We start from the raw sequence: 12,883 nt of genomic DNA, 5'->3' as shown, positions 1-12,883 counted from the left end.
CTACTGCTACTCCCGCTGGTTAGTCTTGCTGAAAATTGATGCCAAGGTTGGAAACTGTCATCCTATATATGCCTTCATACCATGCATGGTGCATGTATTATCCATTACAGGGGTTTCTCCCAAGACTAGGCTTGTGGAGCTATCCATAGGAAAACACCAGCACCAATGATGTATCATACTCAAACACTACTGTCAGCCACTCCAGTTGGTTACACCAAAGAATGTTTTCTTTTGGTGCGAGATAGTATAATTTTGTATGTGTGTGTGTGTGTGTGTGTGTGTGTGTGTGTGTGTGTGTGTGTGTGTGTGTGTGTGCGCACATGTATAAAATTTTGTGTGTACTTGTGCAAGGGAAGATATAACTGATATATCAGTTGAGGACCAAAGTGTCCATATGGCAATATTTATACTATCTGTATAAATAAATGAGAGGACAGCCCTCAGTTTCTTTTTTCTTCTTCTTCTTCTTCTTTTTTTCCAAGGGCTGGTAGGAGCTGCCTGGCTGTTAGCTTTTGTCTTTTACTGTCCTGATTTTATCATGGAAGCATCAAAATGTGTAGATTGGAATAATCTCTAACATATTACACTAATTTTCATTCAATATGTGTTCCAATACATTTATACAATACCAATTCATATATTTATGCCAACAATCATTGTGCTACTAAATCAGCTTTTTCACTTTTTTTGTGGGAGAGATGCAACACTTTGACATGACAATTATGTGGCATGACTTTATTACTCATTTCCAGCATATTTTTCTCTTATCATGCAGATTGAACCTGCAGTCATTTGAAGAAGAAGTCCAAGAATTTTCACTACACACAGAGCACATAGTTGTTATCAGATTGTGATATGAAATATGCATTTTCAAAAATTCCATTGGTCCATAACTGTGCTGGTGCTGCTCCAAACACCAATTTGGGACATTTACAGTGTGCAGCCTTCAACTTCTTCATAATTCATTTAACGAGCAGAGATGGAATCCAACTCACAGGTTCCATGTCTTGCTAAGAGGAAAATCTTTGTCTCTATTAACCAAATTGTCTGCCGGCTGGACTTCAAGTGCCTCCTTACAAACACTGTGGCAAAAAACTGTATGTATCAGCAATTCTCACTAAATTTTATCATGTGTCCCTTATTTAAACAATGTTCCATTACCATTTATTTTTCTGGCTGTTGTAGCCTCATCTAACAGTGATGTTCCTAATCTGTGCAAATCAAGTGACTGATATGAAACTGTGTGCCAGACCGAGACTCGAACTCGGGACCTTTGCCTCTCGCGGGCAAGTGCTGTACCATCTGAGCTGGCAAATGATTGATGTCAGCCTTCCTTCACTGACAAGGAATGTTGTATCTGTCAGGCTTCCTAAGTCCCAAATCATTCCTGAAAGAGCTGAGTAATGCCTTAATTTGGCAGACTGATTAACAGAGATGAGAGTTTTCTTCCTAGCAGGTTGTGAAACTCTATAACATCTTACATCAAAACGCAACATTCTTCGTCGTAGCTAGCCTATTTGCTAGAGGAAAGTTTGACATATAATTCATCATTGGCATATGTCATTGGCAGGGAGTACTACAAGGTCAATTTGGGGACAGAACATGTGATAGGCAGTACATGCAATATGTACAATATGGAGGCCTATAGAGGTCAAATGGTTTCCATCTTTGGCATCATTTTTATCAGGACCCAGCAGCAGCAGCAGTACCTCTCTGAAAGATAGTCGACAGGTGAATTGCTGAAACATCCAGTCATATTGAATGTCCAGCAGCAAACACAAGGAGAGAAACAAGAATTATTACACCGTGAAAGCCTTTGCAGTGACATCTCAACATATCTACTAAAAACATTAATCCTACAAAGTTTCGGTCCTATACAAAGAACTCACCTCCAGCCCCACACCAAAGTTTAAACATGATGTACCCATAAAACACCTTACCACCATACATTGTAGTGAATATCTTATTTTACTTGTGCTGATAAAAAGATTATAAGCTTTTTGACCTACCTAAGAAAAATGATCATACTCAAGCACAGGGAAAATAGCCAGATACCTTATAAATAAAGTACCAACTACTGGACAGATCCATATGCAAAATACTGTGCTTTGTAGCTCAGCTTCTGAAGTGTTCTGTGTCAGAATGCACACATATACAAAGTAAAGAATGAAAAAAAGCGAAAATCTGAGCTAATATGTTCCACATAATTTTAAATATCGACTTGCTGCTCAACATATCTGTGTGGTATATTCCACCCACCATTACCCATGATCATGAATGTTAAACAAGTTCACTGAGAAAAGAACATTATATAAAAAAAGAGAAAATGCAAACACACAAAAATATCGAAAAACGTAATCAAAAATTAGTTAATAAAGAAAATGAAGAAAATGTTCTCTTAAGTTTTACATTTCATCAGATGAAACTCTAGCACACACTTAGAACTTGTAGTTTCATAAATGAAATCCCCAAAAAAATTAATTGGTAATTGGTTCTTCAATCACGAAACACAACTCAAATTACAGCAACTGCTCAAGCAAAGAGAGTTTACAAATGTAATGAGCTAAGGGTACTAATAACAATGAGAAAAGTGGGTAAATGAATTGGGTGTATTATGGCACATGTTAATATATATATATATATATATATATATATATATATATATATATATATATATATATATATATATATATATATATTTTTTTTTAATTTCTTACTGAGTCCATCATTTGGCATTAATAAGATAGAACATTTCAATCATGCTGTGTTACCACTTTGTTGCTGAAATATAAATCAAAACTAAAGGAAGAACAATAAATGTAGAAATACCTCTGGGCTAAAAATATTGAGGTAGAGGCAGTCTTCATTTCCTTCTATTACTCCGGATCCACGTCTCTGTACACATTTATCTGCATACGACAAAGCGTCTCTTGTTTCATTCCAAGGAGATAGGGGTGCTGGTGGCTGCAAATAACAGTGAACTTCTGTTTATAGGTTCATTTACTCACTTTAAATGTTTAAAAACTCTCCTATACATTTTCATTTTGAACTTCAGTTGAGATTACTCAGAATAAAGAATTCTGAATTCAAACTTTATCAGTTCAAATTAATTTAAAGTAATACCTACATAGGCTTTAAAATTAAAGTAAAACCACAATATAATTTATTATAAGTTATGAATACAAACACTCTGTGTAACGCACCTTCAAGATATTATTTGGAAGATTCATTTTCCGTCCTTGTATTGACTTGCTCATAATGTTTACCAGTGGAAATATGTTCCTGTCCAAGCACAAAAAAAAGGCAGATATGTTCCTCTTTAAAAGGTCTATGTGTAGTAATTAAGAACCTCTGGACCTCAGTAAGGTTCCCCGAGAACATCATATTAAGAACATATGGTAAAAATGTTGACACTCTGCCGAGAACAGAAATTATGGAAGTGGCAATCCCCGCAATCAGTACCTTTTGTATACCATTTATTTATTTTGCCATCCATGGACATTTTAAAATGTATGGATGTTGTCAGTTGCGTACATTCATATATTTATATAGTTTGTTGTTACATGTAGTTAAACATTGTGACATATAAGTTATTTACAATCATTTCTGCTCCTTATCAAAATATTGTGACACAAAAGCTATTTACAATCATTTTGTACTAAGGAATTCACTTATAGTGTAAAAGCAGTGTTCCTGCAAAAACAATTTAAGATTTTTCCTAAAGCGATTCATGTTATTTGCTTCTTTTATTTCCTGCAGCAGTTTATTATACAGTTTCACACCTTCATACAACAAGCTATTTTGAGTCTTATGTTTATTCTTTCTGTCTAGGTGAAGATAGTGACTTGTTCTTGTACTATAGTTATGAAAACTGCTATTCGTGCTACAATTTTCTATATTTTTCTTGATGTACACTATGGTCTGGAATATAAATTCACAAGGAACAGTTGGAATTTAACATTTTGAAAAGTTATCTGCAGTTGGCCCACTTACTGCTTTTTGTTATAATTCTTACTGCTCTCTTTTGCATTTTAAATACTGTTTGTAAATTCTGAGCACTGTTTCCCCAGAAAATAATACCATAACTGATTACTGAATGTGGCCGGTGTGGCTGTGCAGTTCAAGGCACTTCAGTCTGGAACCATGTGACCGCTACGGTTGCAGGTTCGAATCCTGCCTCGGACATGGATGTGTGTGATTCCTTAGGTTAGTTAGGTTTAGGTACTTCTAAGTTCTAGGGGACTGATGACCATAGATGTTAAGTGCCATAGTGCTCAGAGCCATTTGAACCATTTGATTACTGAATGAACATAACTAAAGTATACAGTTCTCAAACATTCACTACTGCATGCCGATACAAGTGCATAACATGTTGTGGATATCTTTTTCGAGAGTTTCTTAGCATGTTAATTCCACTTCATTTGGCTGTCAATGTGCAACCCTAAGAAGTTTGTTGTAGGTACATCATCTATGGAGATGTTATCTAGTATTAAATTTAAGCGATTCTATTACGGTATATTGATAATTTATACTAACAAACATTTTCATCAGTCACCTAGAAAATCAGACATTTGATAAGATAACCACAAATGAAAGTTTCAAAATCATATATTGGTACAGATATGTGGATGACATTATTTGTCTGGTAGATGAGCCAAGTGAAAAAATAGATGAACTCCATTCAAAAATAAACAAAGCTCATCAGAACATAAAATTCACACTTGAAAAAGAAAAAGAAAAAGAAAATCAAATAAATTTTCTTGACATTACAATTAAAAAAGAAAATGGAAAACATACATTTAACATCTTTAGAAAACCAACAGCCACAGACACAATAATACATTCCACATCCAACCACCCCCACAGCCAGAAACTTGCAGCACTAAGACACATGTTACATAGATTAAACAGAATCCCACTCAGCAAGAGAAACTATGAACAAGAAATGAGTACAATCGTACAAATAGCTAGGAACAACGGGTATGACACACATGTGGTACACAGGCTCAATCAAAAAATAAAAACACAAATAAAAAACAAACACATTTCCACAATGCAAAAGAACTCACAAGCTGAAAACTTACAAACACACTCAACAAACACACACAATGACAACACCACACAGAAAAGAACCAGATGGTACACCATGACCTACACACATAAACTAACACACAGAGTTGCAAACATCCTAAAGAGACAGGACTTCAAAATAGCATATAAGCCTGGCCAAGCCCTTCAATCACACCTAAGCCAGCCAGCTACCAAGAGGGACAAATTCCAACAATCAGGGATATATAAACTTGAATGTCAAAGTTGTGATGCAGTATACATGGGTATAACATGCAGGAATTTTGAAACAAGATACAAAGAACATATCAGATGTTGGAAGTATGAAACAAACCATTCCACATTTGCAGAGCATTTAAAACACTACAACCATCATCCTACAAACATGGAACAAGAAATGAAAATAATAAGAATAAGCAACCATGACAAACATCTTATACAAATGCAAGAAAACTTCCACATCCAGAAAGCCATAGCAGAAAACAAACATGTGATAAATGAACAAACACACATCAGCACAGGCTCCCTACTACACTTAATAAAGGAAATGATAACATAAAACAAAAAAAACTCTTCCCCACACCATCTGGACACACACACACACACACACACACACACACACACACAACACACACACACACACAGCCACCCCCCCCCCCCACCCGAAAAAAATGTATAATACCAAAAAAAACACACACACACACACACACACACACACACACACACACACACACACACACACACACACACAACCCGAACAGACCACAGATACTTCAATAGTTACACTCATAAGGTTGGCAATAAGATTCGATCTTTGGCAAAAACATTTGACAGTCGGCAACAGAAACCAAAACATTGCATTAAAACAAGCGTTCAGTGCATAGTGCTGTGGAATGTGGAGGAAACCGCAAATTGGCGTTCATAAGAAGAAGAACAACACCAAAAATGCAACAAGAGCGTAATATGTAAGAAACTGTTCACGCAACCTGTAAGTACAGTTCAAAACATTACTACTTAATAGGAAATACCAACCACCAGAACTGTTTATAACCTATAGGCACAGTGACAAAAATGTAAGTAAAATAGCTAATATATGTACATATTCCAGGCCACTGATGATGCCTTACAGAAAATAAAGGCGAAACGCGTATGGCACTAAAATTGTGTTTTATTCAGTTGCTGTCAGACGGTCCATAAGTATAAATTATCAATATACCGTAATATTACACGCAACTGAGGAAGACAGGACTACAAAAGTTAAGGGATTCTGTTTCCTGTTCATTCTAAAGCATATTGTATTTGTTTTCTTTACGATGAGAATTACTTTGTTTTCCTGAGACCATTTGTGAACATCCCTCAGCACTTCAGTAGAATTTTACAACATTTGTGCTGGCGTCTTACTGGTGATTACTATGTTGCTGTCATCTGCAAACAATTATCTTCTCTCCATGGCTGATATGTTGCGGGAAATCATTTATATACACCAGAAATAATACAGGGCACAGTACACTTCCTTGAGGGACCCCAATATTGATATATTGTGGATCAGATATATGTTTCTCAATGTACTCTGATCCACTGGAGACATGTGTGATCTCTACTGACTGTACTCTGTTTTCTAGATATGAACAAAACCATTTGAGAACCACTCCCCTTATTCCTAGTGCCTCTAATATATTGCAGATTCTGTACCTCTACCAGGCCTGAAACCATGCTGGTCATGGCAGAAGAGGTTGAATTTACTTAGATAGCTCTAAAGCCTGTTTTTCATTATTCTTTCTATCACTTTGGAAAAGCATGACAATAGGGCTACTGGTCTGTAGTTCTCAACGTTTTCTACGTCACTTTTCTTGTGAACTGGTTAAATTTTGGCATGCTTCAGACAGTCAGGGAAGCAACGAGTTTTGTAGGATTCATTTATGATTTCTGTTAGTGGACCAAAAACATGTTTCTTCGTGGTTTGCTCAGGAATCACTAACGAACAAATGGTGCTTTTACTAGTCGCCTAAAGTCCACCTCAAACAACGCCTAATGCAAAGAACCAACCAATTTACTCAGTTTGCCTAGGCTGAAAGAAGTTTATAACGTTTAAATTTTCACTGTGTACTATAGTATGCATGTCTGAAGGAACGGGCACTGTTTTGATAATTTGCTAATCCATTTCGTAGACATGCATGAATGTCTTGAAAGACCTATATGTAGTACACAACCAGAGGAAGATTTTCATATGGCCCACTCGACGCTATTGTAGGGACAACAGCTTTAGAGGGCGACATATTGTGCACTGTATTTACTTTAACATTTTACGAATTAAAATAAATAAACTAACAAATGACAAAAACTTGCTGGTGAGGCAAGATGGCGGCTAGTGTTGATATGCATAGTGTTCATGCGGAAAAAAGTGAAAATTACACCGATAAAAATAGCGTGTGCACGAATTGTAGTGATGAAATCAGAAAGTTAAATGATCGTTTAAGTAGTCTGCAACCAACCATTAATACTCTGATGAGCGAACTAAAAAAACTTACGTCCAGAAAGTGTGAACCTACATCAAACTTGCCTCACAGTAACCACGAAATTCCAGGCAAAGTGAAAAACAAAGTGCCTCATTCTCAACAAAGGTTATTGTATGACCCTAATACCGCGTTTACAAGCAGGTTCAGTGTGCAATCAACCGTGCAAAGTAAGAAACATTGTGCATGTGATAAAACTAACTTCTGAGCTGAATATGAAACTACAAATACGCAGAGTGATACATCCAAAAGAATGCCTAACAACTCAACTACTGTTATGAAAGGAAATGAAACTGAAAGACCTGAACACTTGCGTGACCAGAATATCAAGTATTTATCCAGCTCTGATACTAAATTGTTTGGCCGTAACGACGGTGGACCTTCTAAACAGGCAGAGAAACCTAAACGAAGAAAAGTAGTTTTGATGGCAGACAGTCATGGTCGTGGATTTGCTCGCCTTCTGAACTGTCAGTTCAGTTTACAAACAATCGCTTACATAAATCCTGGTGCTTCTATGTCGGAAGTTTGCAATAATGTACGATCCACAGACGTTGCTGACTTATCCTGTGAAGACTTTGCTGTGCTAATTGGTCGGTCAAATGACGTATATAAAAACGAAACCCACAAAGAAAAACAAGAACTAAAAAGGTGCTTAGGACAGTTGACACACACAAATGTTTTAGTGCTGAACATTCCACATCGGCATGACTTACCGCCTTGGTCATGCGTAAATAAAGAAATAATCAGTGCCAACCAACAAATTTCATTACTTTGCTAACATTTCAGAAATGTAGATCTCGTAAATGTTAATAATATTGGGCGCAGATTCCACACATTACATGGATTGCACGTTGACAACATGGGGAAAAAACTGCTCGTCGGAAAAATTGAAGAAATTATCACCAAGAGGCATCAAACACTCAAAAGCAAAATCATCCTGGATTGGCCCCCCAAATATTAGAAGGAAACAACGCCAGCAAGACCTCACTCACCAACATCAACAACAAAAGAAGGAACTAGGTGCCTCCAATATTCAGGCACAATGAATGCAGTAACAGCTCTACCAATTGCAGACCCATCTCTAACACCAGCAGCAATATTATCAACAGTAGGAGCAGCAGCTGAACAACTACCACAGAAGAAAATTCTGCTGCAGATGATAATAGAAGAATAGGTGCAGTCGGGAAAAGAAAAGCAGTACTTCCAGTACACCTGAATGATTTTTTATTGACAAGGTAAAGGTAAGTGATCAATTAAATATGCCAAAGCCTAACAAACCCTTTAATTTCATGCTGATTCATCAAAATGTCCAATCATTACTAAACAAATTAAGTGAAGTTGAAATTTTATGTACTGATGAGCTAAAAAACGTTTCTGTGGTGTGTATAACTGAACACTGGCTGCCTAAAGATGCAGTGTCAGTCACAAAACTTGCTGACTTCAATCTTTCTTCATCATTTTCTAGAATTACATCCAGTCATGGAGGGTCATGTATATTTGTTAAAAGTGGCATTGATTATTGTAACATAAAACCCATTGAACTCTCAGCTGAAGAGAAAATTTTTGAAGTATCCGCAGTTGAACTCTCTGCATTAAAATTAATAATCATCTGTGTATATAGGAGCCCTGATGGGAACTTAAATGATTTCTGTCACCAACTAGAAGCAGCTTTAAATACTATAAAAAACTTCAACAAAACAGTGATCATATGTGGAGATTTTAATATTGATTTTCAAGAAATCTCAAAAGACCAGCAAAGCTTGATGACCCTACTGGAAACATATAACATAAAAGCCACCATAGACTCTCCTACAAGAGTTACACCAACAACTAGCTCAACAATTGATCAGATATTAATAAACACAAATGTAAATCACATTTTCTGTGCTGGAAATCTTAATACTGGCTTCAGTGATCACTATGCACAGTTTATTGCTTTGCACACCCCAAGTGAAACAACTGAGAAAGAGGAACTTGTAAAAGAAGCAAGGAAATTCACTAACAAACAAATAAACCTTTTTTGTACAGAGACTAAGTGAAGAAACTTGGCATGAAGTGTATACTTGTGAAAATACCAACAAAAAGTTTGAAAAATTCATGGAAAGCTTCATGTCATACTTTGAAGCTGCATTTCCATTAAAAAAAGCAAAAATGTCAACCTAACTTCAAAAAGAACAAATGGATTACAACAGGTATTAGAATATCTTGTGCAGAGAAAAGAAGATTACACGATATAGCAAAGACACAGAACATGCCTCATGAATTTCATTTGTACCTGAAGAATTACAAGAGGATCCTCAAAAATGTTGTAAGGAAAGCTAAAACAATGGCAAATGACAAATATATTGAAAACTCAAAAAACAAATCTAAAGCTATATGGGAAGTTATAAAAAATCAAACAACAAGTCAAACTAAACAATATAAAAATGTGAACTTATGTTATGAAGGACAAATGATTTCTTGCCCAACAGAAATTGCAGGGACCTTCAACAAATATTTTGCAAACGTAAGTGAACAGTTGGTGAATGGACTGGAAGAACACAACAGAATATCACCTCCAACATGCAATAGTGTGAGAGATGTGTCTACATCTTTGTTCCTTTCACCCACAAATTCTCAAGAAATTTTATCAGTTATGAAAACCTTGAAAACAGGGTACTCATGTGGAATTGATGGAATACCAGATGCAATTATTAAAAAATGCTGTCTTGCCTTAGCTGAGCCCTTGACACATTTTTGCAACAGCTCACTGGCATCAGGAACCTTCCCTTCATGCTTAAAAACAGCAAAGCTGAAACCAATGCTCAAAAAAGGAAATCCTACTGCCTGTATTTTCTAAAATTTTAGAAAAAGTTTTTTATAAGAGATTGTCTGATTTCCTAAATAAAAATAAAATTCTCTCTCCTTCACAGCATGGCTTCAGGAAAGGCTATTCAACTGAAAGTGCAATATTTGAGTTTCTTAATAAAATCTATACTGAACTGGATGCAAGTGAGTTTGTGACAGGCATATGTCTTGATTTATCTAAAGCTTTTGACGTCATTGACCATAGTGCCCTACTGCAGAAGCTTGACCAGTTAGGAATTAGAGGTTTATCCAATGAGTGGCTCAAGACATACCTATGTGGTCACAAACAGGTGGTTGAAGTGCCATATACTGACCATAACAAAATCAGCAACTACATCTACATCTACATCCATACTCCTGACGGTGTGTGGCGGAGGGTACCCTGAGTACCTCTATCGGTTCTCCCTTCTATTCCAGTCTCGTATCGTTCGTGGAAAGAAGGATTGTCGGTATGCTTCTGTGTGGGCTCTAATCTCTCTGATTTTATCCTCATGGTCTCTTCGCGAGATATACGTAGGAGGGAGCAATATACTGCGTGACTCTTTGGTGAAGGTATGTTCTCGAAACTTTAACAAAAGCCCGTACCGAGCTACTGAGCGTCTCTCCCGCAGAGTCTTCCACTGGAGTTTATCTATCATCTCTGTAATGCTTTCGCGATTACTAAATGATCCTGTAACGAAGCTCGCTGCTCTCCATTGGATCTTCTCTATCTCTTCTATCAACCCTATCTGGTACGGATCCCACACTTCTGAGCAGTATTCAAGCAGTGGGCGAACAAGCGTTCTGTAACCTACTTCCTTTGTTTTCGGATTGCATATCCTTAGGATTCTTCCAATGAATCTCAGTCTGGCATCTGCTTTACCGACGATCAACTTTATATGATCATTCCATTTTAAATCACTCCTGATGCGTACTCCCAGATAATTTATGGAATTAACTGCTTCCAGTTGCTGACCTGCTATTTTGTAGCTAAATGATAAGGGATCTATCTTTCTATGTATTCGCAGCACATTGCACTTGTCTACATTGAGATTCAATTGCCATTCCCTGCACCATGCGTCAATTCGCTGCAGATCCTCCTGCATTTCTGTACAATTTTCCATTGTTACAACCTCTCGATACACCACAGCATCATCTGCAAAAAGCCTCAGTGAACTTCCGATGTCATCCACAAGGTCATTTATGTATATTGTGAATAGCAACGGTCCTATGACACTATTACTACTACTACTACTACTACTACTATTCAGGATATGAAAATGTGAAATATGGTGTCCCTCAAGGATCAGTATTAGGACCCATTCTGTTTCTCTTCTATGTCAGACGATACAAGCTTCCTCATTAGTGGTAAAACAAAAGGAAAACTAAAAGACTCCGCTATCCAAACAATGAACAGTGTGGAACACTGGTTCAGCTACAACAAGCTAATTATAAACAAAGAAAAGACAGTAGCACTGAATTTCTATAATGTAAAAGGAAGACACCACCCAAACATAGAAATAGAACTTAGGGACAGAGTTCTTGAAAGTGTTGACAGCAGTAAATTTCTGGCACTCTGGCTCCAGAACAACACAAAATGGGAGGTACATATTGAATATTTGCAAAGAAAACTAAGCAAAACCTGTTACATGATACGGATCTTAAAAACTTGTTGCAGCAAAGCCAGCCTGTTAAATGTATCCAACTCCTATGTGCATTCTGTAATTAAATATGACATAATCTTCTGGAGCAATACAACAACAAATATTAAACTTCTCAGAATGCAAAAGAGAATACTAAGAATTATTGAAGGGGTAAACAATATGAAATCGTGCAGACCCATATTCTAAAAACTGTCAGTTCTTCCTCTTCCTTGTATTTTTATCTATGAAATATCAGTTTTCAGCAAACAATATATCGATAGACACCCAGATATCTTATTAAAAGATGAAGATATACATGCACACAATACAAGGCAAAAATCTGACCTTCATGTAAAATAGGTGAGAACATCATTTTGCCAAAAAAGCATACTACATACTGGGATAAAGATTTTCAATAATCTACCTAAACATATTTAATCAATAGGTAAACTCTGTAGTTTTAAGGTTGAAGTAAAGGCATATTTAATTGATCATTGCTTTTACAGTCTGACAGAATATATAAAAGCCAAACAACAAAAATAAAGATGCATTATTAATATTCTACTTTGTATGTTGCCTGTAATGTTTGTTGTATTTATGAATCTGTGCTAAATTACTTCAATATCTAGTCCTTAGGATTGCAATACAAACTGTATTTTATCTTGTAAATACCTAACCATGTCCAATATCCTTGTATATATTCTATACATATAGGATTTGAAGGACTAAATAAATAAATAAATATTAATATTATGAAATAGCTTCGTAGTTTAAACAAGCTGTAAGAACGGCAGTCGACAATAAAAGCTTTGAAATACTAGTTATTTACTCGGT

At 36.3% G+C, this 12,883-nt stretch overlaps 1 protein-coding gene across 1 annotated transcript in view; it reads right to left on the bottom strand.

Moving 5' to 3' along the window:
• Positions 1-12,883, bottom strand: part of LOC126236705 (esterase FE4-like) — a 78,423-nt gene that overhangs the window by 33,238 nt on the left and 32,302 nt on the right. The window contains exon 3 of the mRNA XM_049946228.1: positions 2,830-2,964. Within this exon, the coding sequence (XP_049802185.1) occupies positions 2,830-2,964 (135 nt within the window). The remainder of the gene's footprint in view (positions 1-2,829; positions 2,965-12,883) is intronic.

This window comes from Schistocerca nitens, chromosome 2, assembly GCF_023898315.1.
Source record: "Schistocerca nitens isolate TAMUIC-IGC-003100 chromosome 2, iqSchNite1.1, whole genome shotgun sequence".
Taxonomy (NCBI): Eukaryota; Metazoa; Arthropoda; class Insecta; order Orthoptera; family Acrididae; genus Schistocerca; species Schistocerca nitens.
The sequence above is the reverse complement of the archived record's forward strand: the minus strand, read 5'-3'. Positions and strand labels throughout refer to the sequence as shown.